This window comes from Xiphophorus couchianus, chromosome 4 (genome assembly GCF_001444195.1).
Source record: "Xiphophorus couchianus chromosome 4, X_couchianus-1.0, whole genome shotgun sequence".
Classification (NCBI taxonomy): Eukaryota; Metazoa; Chordata; class Actinopteri; order Cyprinodontiformes; family Poeciliidae; genus Xiphophorus; species Xiphophorus couchianus.
In genome coordinates this window covers 35,904,087-35,918,287 of record NC_040231.1, presented here as the reverse complement: position 1 = coordinate 35,918,287, position 14,201 = coordinate 35,904,087, and the positions used below count along the sequence as shown (strand labels likewise).

General features: G+C 39.5%; 1 protein-coding gene across 1 annotated transcript in view; it reads right to left on the bottom strand.

Moving 5' to 3' along the window:
* Positions 1–12,945, bottom strand: part of celf1 (cugbp, Elav-like family member 1) — a 78,110-nt gene extending 65,165 nt beyond the window's left edge. The window contains exons 1-2 of the mRNA XM_028015255.1: positions 11,881–12,945; positions 10,854–10,936 (exon numbers count right to left, since the gene is read on the bottom strand). Coding sequence (XP_027871056.1) covers positions 10,854–10,936; positions 11,881–12,058 — 261 coding nt within the window. The 5' untranslated portion in view covers positions 12,059–12,945. The remainder of the gene's footprint in view (positions 1–10,853; positions 10,937–11,880) is intronic.
* Positions 12,946–14,201: the final 1,256 nt, after the last annotated feature.

The window sequence follows — 14,201 nt, the reverse complement described above, 5'->3', positions numbered from 1 at the left end:
TGGAAATAAAAAGCACATTGCTTCAATTTGTTGACGACATTCTAATCGCGTCACCTACATTGGATGATTGCCATCACGATTCGATAAAAGTCCTTGAAAGACTGGCTGAAGGGGGATACAAAGCCTCCAAAGAGAAACTACGGTATTGTCAGACACAGGTAGAATACCTGGGTAGACAACTCTCAGAAGGGAATACTCCCTTGAAAGGGGCATGTTGGGTAAATTGTATTACTAGTATTATCAAATATTCGTTGTATTATGTAGCCTTGTAGTTACATTTAGATAATGTTTACTTATATGCTTTTTCTCTTTTACTCTTAGTATAAGTAATGTTTCTGTGTGTTAAAGAACTTTGATTCCTTCCTAAGGCCTCCTTGGGAGAGAGAGGTGACAGATATTCTCAGTATTTGTTACCCTGCAGGACTCCCTGGGAGATGGAGGTGTTAGTTGCTCCCAGCAGAGTTTTACAGTCCTGCAATAAACTCTGCTCTGTTCTTCTTTGTGCTACAAAGCCGTTGCTTTGAAGCTATACAACGTGTCCTATTCGACGCCGTGCCTGGAGCAAGAAGGATTTAGAGTGTAGATAACATGTGTCTAGATAGTGAATGTTATTAGCGCTGCAACCATGTGATGAATTGTTTTCCCCGCCCTTTGAGAGTTGCAGCGCTCAGTGTGAGAGGGTTCCTAAAAGCAATAAAAGCGAGGAGGAGACAAATGTGTTTCAGAGCGGTTGGAGATTTGTAACTGTAAACACATCTCTGTCCGTTCTCCTCGCGAGTACAAAGAATCTAACTCTCTTGTCTTTCCTGTGTTTGTTTAATGTGTCCTTAATAGGTATTTAGACCTGACAGGGAACGAATCGGTGACTCAGAGAATCCAGCATCTTATGTCGCCAGAATTGAGAAGGTGATATGACAGCATATCACCTTCTCAATTAGAGGGTGTCAGTAAAGCTCCATGCCCACGAACAGTTGGAGAAATGATGACATTCCTGGGCATGACAGGTTTCAATGCTAATTGGATTGAAAGTTATGCAGAAAAAACAGCACCACTCAGAGAACTCATGAAAGAACCAGGTCATCAAAACCAAAAGAATTTGCTAAAATGGACAACTGAAGCAAAAGTAGCATTTGAAACTCTAAAATGTGAAATGCAGACTGCCCCAGCACTAGCAGTTCCCAACTATGATAAACCATTTTACCTATATGTTGCAAACAAAAAAGACATGTATGTCACAGCAGTTTTGATGTAAGACACATGTACAGGTCAGAAAAAACAACCAATTGCTTATTACAGCACAAAATTGGACAATGTAGCACAGGGCTGGCCACCAGGCTATCAAGGGCTAGCAGCAGTCTACCATGCCTATGAAAAAGCTTCAACCATTACAATGGGTTATCCAGTAACAATATTAACTCACCACAAAATCACAGAGTTAATAAATCTAGGAAAATTTGTTGTAACACAGGCAAGAAGTTTGCAATACATGCTACTTTTGACATATCCAGACATAACAATTCAAAGATGCATCACCAACAATCCAGCAAATGTGATTCCTTTGGATTGTGACGGAGAACCACATGAGTGTGTAGCAGAAACAATGAAATACACTAGACTCAGACCTGATTTGGAGTCTACACCATTGCCTGACGCAGAAGTCACATACTTTGTTGACGGGTCATGTTTCAGAGACCACCTTGGAAACCACGCAGGTTTTGCAGTGGGACAGCAAATAAGTAAAAATATTGTAACCGTCAAAGCTGAAAAATGTGACCAACCATGTTCTGCACAGCTTGCAGAACTTAAAGCATTAACTAAAGCCTGTAAAATGGCTAAATCAAAGTCCGCAAATGTGTTCACTGATTCTGCTTACGCCCACGGCGTTTGTTTTTTATTTGCGGCAATATGGAAGCAAAGAGGTTTCAAAAGAGCAGACAGAACCCCAGTACAACACAAAGCACAATTGAAAGAAATGATTGCCACCATGATGCTTCCTTCGAAGCTGGCAGTGATCAAATGTCAAGCACATCGCAAAGGTAATGACATTGTAATAAGAGATAACATGGCAGATGAATCGGCAAAAATGGCATCCAGGAGCCAAATGGCCATCTTGGCACCTGTAGTAGCCTTAGAGCCAGCTTTAACACCAGAAGATGCGATTTTGATGCAGCAACAAGCAAGTAGCAGTGAACGCGACCTTTAGGTGCGCAGAGGTGCTACGATGAGTGAAAACGGCTTATAGAGGTCTAACCAAGGCCTACTGATGGCACCTGTAGCGTTATTAACATTACTGGTCTCAGAAGCTCACGGCTTAGACCACTGTGCCCGAGGAAAAGTCTTGGAAAAATTGAAAAAACAAGGTTTCTGGTCTCCAGATTAACAGAGGCAAGATTTTTTCTTTTTTAGGGTTTGTCACAATGACAAGCACAAACTGCATTTTAAAGTACAAAACAGTTGGGGGGACAAGACATGGTGGATGAAATTCTAAGCCAGTGTGAAATATGTGCCGAAAACAATACTCGAAAAGGCATAAAACCATGTATTGGACACATTCCAGTTCCTGAAGGACCTTTCAAACACCTGGTGATAGATTATGTAGACATGCTCAAACCAGTTCAAGGTAAAAGGTACATGTTGGTGATAATTGATCGTTTCAGTCGATGGGTCAAAGCAGTACCATCAAAAACTTTTACAGTTATCAAATTTTTGACAAGAGAAGTGATTCCAAGATTTGGAATACCATCTGAAATCAGTTCAGACAATGGCTCAGCTTTTGTACAAAAAGTCGTTAAAGGCATTTTGCAAAAGCTACAAATCAAACAGCGTTTTGGCTCAGTTTACCGTCCTCAAAGTCAAGGGTTGGTAGAACGCATTAAATCTACTTTAAAGGCAAAACTACTAAAGATTTGTGCATCAACTAAACTAAACTGGGTAGATGCTTTGCCACTAGCACTAATGAGCTAGTGGCAAAGCTCAGTGCTTGCACACTAATGTGCAAGCACTAATGCATGCACAGAAGCATGCATTTAACCCCGCATGAAATGCTAACTGGCAGACCGATGCCTGTGCCGCAATGGAGGTTACCTTTTAAAGGACCTCCCCTTGAGCAGTTGCAAACTGAGTTGAAAGACTATGTTGAACAACTAACTGCTATCCATAGAGCTATCTATTTGCAGGAAAAATCCAGAGTCGGCAATGTTGGAACCACTGGGGAAGCCAGGCGATTTGGTGTACATCAAGGTGTACAGACGCAGATGGCATGAAGGCCCGATGGGAAGGACCTTATGAAGTAAAAAGAGCAATCCCAACGGCTGTCCAAGTAGTAGGAAGTATCACTTGGCATCATTTGACTCATTGCACTAAAGTTCAAAATAAAGACAGAGTTAAACTTGAATTTGACAAGGAAAATGAGCAGAAGCCTCGCAGCAGTGAGACTGATAACTGTCCAACTGTGGATGTTGACAGAGGTGATGAGCCATTCAACAGCGGCGACAGCATAGACAAACTCATGCAATCTGCAGCCAACACCACGGGACAAACCGACCACGACGAACCAGAATGACAGAACATTCACTCAAGGACAGCCTCCAGGGGGGACAAACGGTGACATAGAGACGACTGCTCTTGTGAAAAGATCCATCTCCAATGAAAAAGATAAGTACCACACAACTTCTAAAATTCCAGACAAGTACATGCCAGTGTTCTTTCCAGCAAATGTCAACTTAGATGTTTCCAAGAAATTAATTTGTAAAACTAGAAATGTGCACTTAGAATGGAAATGGACAGCAAGTTTAACAGAGACTGAATTTCAAACAAAGTTAGAAACAGAGTATGAAACCGATGTGAGCTATGCTAACTGACAACTGTGTAGCAAGGCTATTACAAAACAGAGGAACAGCTATATCACGGATCAATGTTCAATCATTATGTACATTAGAAATGACGGATTTGACATAGAAGTAAAAATAGGAAGACTGTGGAGTAAAGACAATGATTTTAAACATTACATGATAATGTCATGTTCCGTGTTTTTCTGTGTGTTTATTTTGAGTTTCCTGTGTCTCTGAGTCTCTGTGTTGTCCTGTCTCCCTTTGATTACTCCCAGGTGTTTCTCGTTCCTTAATTACCTCCTGTGTATTTAGTCTCACTTGTGTCTCTGTGTTTTGTTGGGTCCTCGTCGCTTGTTGTGTCGTGTTTGTTGAGTCTGCCTGTGTCTCCAGTTGTGAGCATCTGCCCTGCGCTCCTTTGTGCTGCCTGGTCTCTTGGACTTTTATTTTCATTAAAAAACTATCAATTCATCTCGACCTGGGTCTGTTGCCTCTGCCTCACCACCGCACCACATGACAGATAAACCCTGACACAAATAATTCAGTAACAGGTAAAGGTGATTTAGAACGAGTAAAAGACACAAAGAAAACAGGTACTGTTGAAATGATGAACGGCAGAGTTAAAATACATATTTCTACTGATGATGTGGGTGACAACATGCTAGGAAGGCAAATAATTATCTCAAGAATAGTGTTAGGAGATGATCGTCGCGAGATGTGTAGATGGTTTATGAATTTAGGGAATAATGTATTAATAACGGATCAAAAAGACACAAAATGTAACTTAAAAATCACAAAAACAACTTGTGGTTGTACGATTGAAGCAGATGTTTTAGCTTTTCGAGTAGATAAATCATATGAAATAAAATTGGAACAGCTGCCAACGGTGAAATGGAAGAGACTAAGGTGATCTGGAGTTTACCAAAGGTAGACACAGAGGTAAGTAACTGTTTAACACTCTATAGCTTCACTAACAAACCCATTACGACTATACCAATTACAACTGTTAAGTCAATCATCACTGTTAATACACTCAAAACTGTTACCATTGAAGCTCATACAGCCATAAAACCTAATGCAGAGATTAAAGATGATGAAGGAAATCCACAAATAAATAAAGCACTTAAAGTTGTCACACCTGCATCTCTTATAGCAACTGCAGAAGAAGCTCAATTGAAATTAACAACGAAAGCCTTGGCCACCCAAGCACCTACAAAAACCACCCCAATTGAAAAATTAGTTACTAAATCAACAACTTTAATTAACATGACAACACCCTCTTAAGATCTTACAACACCAAAAAATTCAGATAAAAACACAGTTACTAAAAAAGGGCAAACTGTGACACCTACAACACTAAAACAAATTACCACACCAACAAACGCTAATAAAATAATCGAAACGAATTAAATGATCAACAGTAGTGAAGATTTGGATTTTATTCAAACGACACCTGCGCAAAACCAAGTGGCTAATATGTCAATTTCAAATAAATATGGATGTTCTGAAAAAGAAGGTTGTCATGAATACCATGGAGGTCTAGATAAATTTTAGAAGGAAAGACAGGACAACAAAGTAATTCCAAGAGCCATGCATAAACTTCTAGATGTTCACCGGACCTCTTTTCGACCAAGAGGAGATCCACTTTGGCAAAGAGCAATTCAGAATACATGGTATACCTGGTCCTGGTATACTGCAAGAGAATTAACACAAAATGACTGCATAGTTTGTTCTGTTGCTCCTGGAGCAGCATCAATTGTTATTCCAGAAAAATACATGTCTAAAGAGTGTGCAATTAGACAACGACAAAGCTGTAAGGAAGGTAAATTTATTCCAGTACTTGATGTAGTATCTTTCTTTACAGTACCAATGTGTGGTATGAATTGCAGATTATTATACGCCTCACGTAATTCACACCTTTATTTAGATAAATGGGCAGGATGGAGATATGAATCTGTTTGTGCTGACTTTAATATGACCACGACACAATGCGATCCTCCAGTGAATTATGAGGTAGATTATGATGCAGAGTATGAATGTTTTGCAAATGGAGGATTTGAGAATGATGGAGGAATACATGTAGGAAATACAACAGTTCAATGTAATGTTACTTGGGTTTTATCTTGGTTTAAACATGCTAACGTAACACCACTATTTGTTACAAAACCTATATGGTATCAAAAGCCAGAATTTACATAAGAAAACTGTGAAAATGTTACTAGGGCTATTCCCCCACTATTTTTTCTAGGTGATCAGACATATCCAGTGGCAGACAGCTACTGGATGTGTGGTGATGACATTTTAATCAACACATTGCCCCTAAAATGGGTAGGCCTTTAACTGTAAACGCACACCGAGGACTGTATGCTTATAGCTGCCTGTCATATGGAGTTTTCAGTGTGCTGCTGATCTTTCACGGTGTCATGGACCAGATCTTACAAAGACTAGACCATGTAACATGCTTTTTGGACGACATCCTGATCACAGCAGGCTCCAGAGAGGAACATCTGAGAAAGCTGGATGAAGTGTTGGGTTACCTGGAAAGATATGGGGTAAGAGTGAAACAGTCCACGTGTAAATTCATGGAAGGCAGAGTGGAGTATTTAGAGCACATTGCGGAAAATGAAGGCCTCCATCCTACTGACCAAAAGAAGGAAATAATCATAAATGCTCCCTGTCCCAAAAATGAAACTGAACTGCGTTCATATATTGGACTGTCGAACTATTATGGAATGTTCATGAAAAATCAGTCTATGCTGTTACAACCTATGTACACTTTACTGAAGAAAAAGAGTCTGTGGAAGTGGACATCTGAATGTGAAGAGGCCTTTGAAAAATCAAAAGGACTGCTGCTACAAAGCAAGGCTGTAGTACAATACGATGCAACAAAACTATTGAGGTTAGCATGTGATGTGTCTTTCTATTTCATGGGGGTGGTCATATCCCATCCATCCATTTTCGAACACCCTTGTCCCTAGTGGGGTCGGGAGGGTTGCTGGTGCCCATCTCCAGCTGGAGTGGTCATATCCCACATAATGGAAAATAGGGACCCATAACTTTGTACACTGAATTCAAGCAGTGTACGAGCAGTGTTTTATGCTGAAAAGGAACAGCATAAAACAAACTCTGGTGCCAATGTATCACCCAGTGTCAAATGGTGCACCAGAACAATTGGTGCAGACAGTAAGCACTTAGGAAGCAAGTTCTAGCGGATAAGACTCAGTAATTAACTATGTAAGTGCAAGACAAGCAAGCTGGCAAATGTCCTGCTCATGTACAGAAGCACACCACATACAGTGAATGGAGTTGCACCATCAGAGTTGTTTTTGAAGAGTCAGTTGAGAAGTAGGCTTATCCTGCTCAAAACCAGTTGAGAGAGCTGTTGAAGAAAATACAAAAGATACCATGACAAAGACGGCTGCAAAATTACGGCACCTGCTACCAGGAGAACGGGTGTATGTCAGAAATGTCCTTGGGGGAAAGGAGAGATGATTAAAGGCAACCACTGAAACGCTTTGGACCAGTAATCTACCTCATCAATGATGGTGTGATGCACACTACACACATTGATCATTTGCTGTGCTCATACAAAACTGAAATGTTGCCCCATGGCGAGTGAGGATTTGACACAGATAGAAGACGGAGGACCATTTACATATCTTGCAGCCACAGCATCTAAGAGACAGGAGTCAAACTCACTGGAGGTTGACTCCAGTGAGTTCTGTATGGCCCTTGAGGCAGTCCTTGAGGACTCAAGGGCCGGTATCCTGCAGTTTTTAGATGTGCCACAGGTACAAACACTGGAATGAAATGGCTTAATTATCTCCTCCTTGTGTAGATAAGTTCTCCAGAGCCTTGCTAATGATCTAATTATTCTATTCAGGTGTGGTGCAGCAGAGGCACATCTAAAAGTTGCAGGTCACCAGCCCTTGAGGACTGGAGTTTGACACCCCTGATCTAAGACAACCATTGAGTCTACATTGGAGTCTACACATGGTCCAGAAGTGCTGGCTGAGAACACCACCTCTGATTCAACAAAGAGCAGAGAATCACCACTGAGTTCTGTGCCATGTTAACAATCGTGGAGTTGAGATCTAACCCAGTGTCATTTGGCTACATCTGCCAAGTCCAACAGTCCTGCAGTGCACTGTTATCCACAACAGGTGCACAAGAAACCTGCTCATTTTAAAATTTAGCATAGAACCCAAATCTATTAAAGGAAGAATAATCCCTTGGATTTGGTTTGCAAGGGTAGAGGAGTTGGATCTCCTCCACTCTCGCAGATGTTAGAGTAACTCTAACAGTTAACTTTGTTCGTTCAATTTCCAACCTTGTTTGTTCTGCTTTGAGGTGGGCTTTTCTGAATTTTTCATGCTCAAACTGCAACAGCAGTAGCTCTTTATGTTGCTCATACGTCAAACTGGGTGGTAAAGTAATAGGCGGTGCACTAGATTCACTAATTGGTCGCTTCACGAACAGATTCCATACAGATTTGCAACCAAAATAGACTTCACATTCTCCTTAGAACGGCAGTCATCAATTTCCACACCATAGTGCTTACCCATTTCAAACAATGGCTCTTTTGTGCAATCATTCAAAAACTCTTCTGAGGGAGAATCAAAAAATTCAGAAAGAGAAGTCATACCTGCTCCTGACAAAACACCACAACAATAAACAGTTAGGATAAAGCGCTGATTCGCGTGCACAAAGGCAGACCAAAGTACCCGGCTAACTTATCTGCCTATCCAAATTTACCTAACAAGCAGCTGATCTGTAGTCTTCATGCCTCTTGGCGGTGGGTTGTTATGCAGATTAAACCACCGGGCAAGTAAGGAAATCTATACGAACCACCCCACTAAAATCCCACAGAAGTGCTGCAGAGACAACTGTGCAAGCACAGTTAACACTAAACACTACAAAAATAACAAAAAAGATTAAGCAAAAGGAGAAGGACATCTATGCCTACCCGGGGCCCAAAGCTGCACACGACCCAACATTGCTCCACACTTGACAACAATCACAACAACCAACAACCACAAAACAATGATTCCAAGCTGTTGGCATTGCCAAAAGCAGGTGGTCTGGGCAGGGAGACACACAAAAAGAAAAGACAAGAAAACAAAGCAAAGCAAAGTTGGGGTGGGCAGGCAAGACAGGCAAGAGCCAGCCTGAAAAGCAGAGCTGGGCGGAGAAGGCAGCTCAGCTTCAAGCCAGCTTCAACTCCACTCCACCAGCTCCTTCCCTCTTGCCCCCTTTGGCACGATGGAGCAAACAGCTTATAGAGCCAGGAGACGCTGGGCCCAAGCGGATCCTAGATGCACTACTTCCGATGTGCAAAGAACAATTAGTATATGAATACTAATATTCATATACTATGAATATTAGTCCCCCTCTACGTGAAGTGGAGGGGGACGTGATATCTTTGATTAACACTTTCCAGATATGAAGATGCTTCCTCCATTCCCATGAACCGTAAGTGTGAGTTGTGCAACTTCCAAGTTTTTCAGCCCTTGATCAGGACATACCCTAAAAACAAAGTATATAACTGATTTAACCCTGGTGTGCAACTACAGTACTTTGGTTTTACTCCAACTCCACATTTTCCATATTCATGATCTCCAGAACATCGGGCACATCTTTTTTCCTTAACACATTTTTTGCAACATAGCCAAATTCCTGACAGTTGAAACATCTCACTGGTTTAGGCACAAATTAGCTAACACTAAATCTTATCAAGCCAAAGAAAACCTCATTTGTCACTTCTTTTGTTTCAAACTCTTCTGTCTCTGTTAAACTTTCTCTGGACCTTTTTATCAGTCTTCTTGCACCTTTTACCTCTATTTCTTTGCTTTAAATTCTCAACCAATTGTTTTACATTTACACTTAAAGGTACTCCTGTAATAATTCCTTTTCTTCCATTATTTTCTTTTCACCTACTCTTACAACTCTTCTAACTTAGACTTTACACACTCACCCAAGTTTGTCCGCTTTTCCCACCTGAACTTCCACATGACAGCCAATCAGAAGATTTCCGTCTCTAAATATCTTAGCATGTTTAATTTCTACAACTTGCGCTTTAAGTGCTTTTGTTGACATAAATGGATCAATCTTCTTTTCTTCTTCTTCTTCATCAAATCTTACTATAACATTCATAGGTGGACTTTTAGATTCTTCTGATCTTCCCTCAATATCTTCAATTTCAGTTCCTTCTGTATTTTCCTCACCTGTCTTTTTTCCTCTTTCTTTTAGTAGGACTCTGCTTCACCCTTCCTCACCTTTACCCACTCTCCCTTCATTTTGACCACCCATCTCTTTCTCTTCACTACAGTCCACACTATTCCAATCACTTCTTTCTAAATCCATAAATGCCAAATTCTGACTTTAATTGCATAGATCATGAAAAGTTCACTTCCAAACTTTTCTGTCTTCTCGCAACTACAATCATACGTGGCTTCCGGCAATGTTGTCAGCTTCGTTTCCAAAAACATCTTGGTGATAGTTTTCATTCAATGTAAGCGCCATCACACAAGTTTGAAGCGTAACATCACGTGACTATGAAACACATGACAAACAAAGAGTAACTGGATAGGTTGGCTGTTGGAATCTGGGATCCATGTCCATGACCTGAAGTAACCTTTCCTTTTTTACACTGAATGTTTGGATCCTGAATTTCATACAGCAATATTGAGCCAGTTGAATCTGAGAAGACTGAAAATAATGCACTTGATTTTTACAGAAGATCTTTTGATTTGTGGGTGATGTCCAACTTTTGAAATCCACATTTGACTTAACCTTGAATTGCAGCCAGAGCTTTTCAACCTACTTCATAAAATTCAACAGAAATATCGGGGTGCCCAAGTCGAGTCCTTGAGTTCTAAAATCCTGCAACTTTAGATGCACCCTTGCTCCAATCCACTTTCAACTGTGCTGTTACTGTGTTATATTAATAAATTAATGAAACTGTTACAAGAAATGGCATTTTTTGAGCAGTTTACATTTAGAGCAAATAAATAGGCTATCACGTACCCCAGGCAGGATCTTCAGGTTGTGTAGAGAATTCTGTGCTTCCAAGGCTGATTTACGAGTATAATATGTTACAAAACAACAACCTGCCAAAAAATAAAAGTGTTAAAACAAGTCTCAGAATCAGTCTTGAAGTGTAATGTTGACTGATGAGTAAAATGTGAATTTTCTTTTGTATTATTATATTATGAGAGATCATTAAACAAAATTTTCAACACATTAATATGGGCTTAATAAAACGTATTTTAGGACTTACTTAAAGATATTTTCAAAAGGCATTTTTTGTCTATCAACCAAAACTTAAGAGCCCTTAAATTAATAAGTAAATAAATAAGGATGTACTTGTACTTCTTAAGGAAGCTAAGATCCATTAAGGTTTGCAGCAAGATGCTGCAGATCTTCTATAAACCCTCTGTTGAGTGTCATCTTTTCTGCTGTCTTATGTTGAGGAAGCAGAATCAGATCTAGGGTAATAAAAACAACTAATAAAGAAGGCGGTTCAGTTCTGGGGACTCTTGTGGAACCTTCTTGAGATGATGAATCAAAGAAGAATTTTACATAAAATCAAAAAAATTCTTAACAACCCTGACCATCCTCTTCATGAAATTGTCTTAGAAAAACAAAATGTCTGGAGTTAGAGACATCTTCAAATTTGCTGTAATACAGCCACCCCCATCTACAATAACTCTGAAGAATTTGTATGAGTTAAAACAACATTTCCTGATGGAATCAATAAAACATTTTTGAATATGAATTCTCTAGAGGCAGCCGCTCTTATTTATCTCATTTGTCATAATTGATATGCAGAAGATTTAGCTTTATGGCTATTGCTCTCATATTTCTTTGTTAAAGGCAGTAATGACAATTCTAAGAATTTGAATTTATGGGTTTTAAAATGTTTCACTTGAATTGACAGTCAACCAACCAGACAGAAATCCTGTTAAAAGATTCAGTGTGCTCTGCAATATACACAAAACATTAATTTTATGTGTATGTGCACATGCATGCATGTATATGTTTGCATGGTGACCTTTGCTCTGTGGTGGGTTTTGGCTCCGGTCTCGTAAGATATTAATCTCGTAGACTGATCCAAAGGGTTCAAACAGTTCACGAAGCTGCTCTTCAGACCATGACCGTGGGATTTGTCCCACAAACATCTTAATAGCATCAATATCTGGTTGATCTGGATGATCCAGAGATCCATTCATCTTCTTCCTGCTTTAGGCACAAATACAATTAGACAGACAAAAAAAGTATATGAATGCTTGCAACTATACTTGGGAAGTGTGTGTGTTCAGTATATAATTTATGTAGTAGTTGTTTCATTGCAACTCAAATTAGCATGATGTTTATTTTATCCAGGAGCCTTTATTGTATACAATTTGAAAGGTAAATTTCTTCATCATTCATTATAAAAATGATAGATTTTAATTCATAATTTAATACCCTTTTGCTGTGAAGTTAACTAATGACTTTCTATTGGCATAAGGCCGAATGTCGCCAAGGCCTTATGTTACAATTCTCTTGCAAAAATTCTCTAGTTCTTAACACTCACGTTTTGGAGCCAACAGTGATACCTTGTGACTAAGAATGTAACTGCATTCTTAGTTAGAAGAATTAGTTAGAGCTTGAACTTGAATACCAGTAATTTCACAATAAACCCAGTGCAATTTTTTAAAGTTGGGTAATGTAAATAGAAACATTCTTTAAATTATGTTTGTGCTCAAACTTCTCAGAGGAAGTTGCTGTGTTTTGTGAATAAATAGATCTGTCACTATAACTCAATAACAAAGAGGATTACAGGCATTGAAAAAAATGTGACTCTAATCTCAGAATTCTAAGCTATTTATCTCAGAATACTGACCTTTTCCTCAAAATTATGACTTAAAAGCAGATGGTTCCTGGGAGGAACCAGCTTCAGTAACCAAGACACAAGTTCTCCCTTTCCAAGTTGTTATTAGGTATTGTTAATTTCGTGTTGTGCTCCACAGCAAAGGGATAAACCATTAAAGTACAACTCAAAACCACTTCTTTCTCGCCCTCTGTATCAGCACAGCTACGTGCAGACTCATTGCTATAGTAACTGACAACAACAGTACAACCCCGCCCCCCAAAAAAACGCTCATATATCTCCCACACACAGAGCAGAACATTCAGTCTGTTGCAGCAGTATGGTTTTAGGCTTAATGTTTATTTTGTGATTATTAATAAGTGATTGCTCTGGTAAGAGGAGAAAACCACTTGACTTTACTGCATGTCTAGCTCGCTGTTACTGTCTCTTACTCTGCAGTTGTGGAGTCACAATGTCTGGGATCATGATCGCCCCCTGCCATGAGGCAAGAGAACTGCCTGCCTCTCCTCAAATCTGTTCTCTGCCGTTATGATCGCTCCTCAACACACGAATCATGATACACATACAATTGGTGACAAAAAAAACAATGTACATTATATACATAAGCTAAATTATGGAAAATCAGTTCATATATTAAATGTTTTTAAACCATTTTACTGGTGACGTATAGACAGGAGGAGCATGCTCTCATAGAATGGCAGCCAGTGCAGTTAGTGAGAGGTTGTGCAATCCAAGGTGAGGCTCAACTTGCTGCTGCCTCACCGGCTTCGCTTCTGAGCATTTGAATGGGAAAATGCAGAATTGGTTAAGCTAAATGAAAAATAGGTACTTTATAGTACAAACGACAGGGTGAAAATAGCTATATAAATTATTTTATCATTATATATTACTTTTCCACGATGACAGGCTCTGCCTCACCTGCTTCCTCTGACCGCACGTTACTGCAGCAATGCCAGTTTAAACTTTGGTCTATTTGCAAAACGACAGTGCTCTGCAACATTAAAACATGGGTATAACTGAAACTATATTAATCATAACTCTCCTTCTCTTCAGTGTTTCTCTGAGTTTCTGTGGTGGAGCAACTCTGTGCTGCATTCAGGAGAATGGGACATCAGAGTATCATCCATAAAATTTCACCCCCATGGCATAACAGCAACAGAGCTTTCAGTGGAAAAACAAAAGTTCAAAATCCTTTTAATGCCATACAAATAGGAGACACGAACATGGATTATATCTGTTTTGTTTGTTTGTTTATTCTTGCCATATAGTCCTCTGGATTAATTATTGCTCGAAAGGTCGTCATACCCGCTTATTCCTCTGTATTTAATTTAGTTTCTTAGTTTATTCTTGCATTTGTTCTTCATTCATTTCCATTTAGTTTTCTTTGATTAGCATTATCCTCTCTTGGTTTATTATTATGTTGTCTTTAGTTTCTTTCATTGTTTATTGACGCTCACCAACAGTAATCTTTACTCATCATTCTATTGTGTTGATTCGCC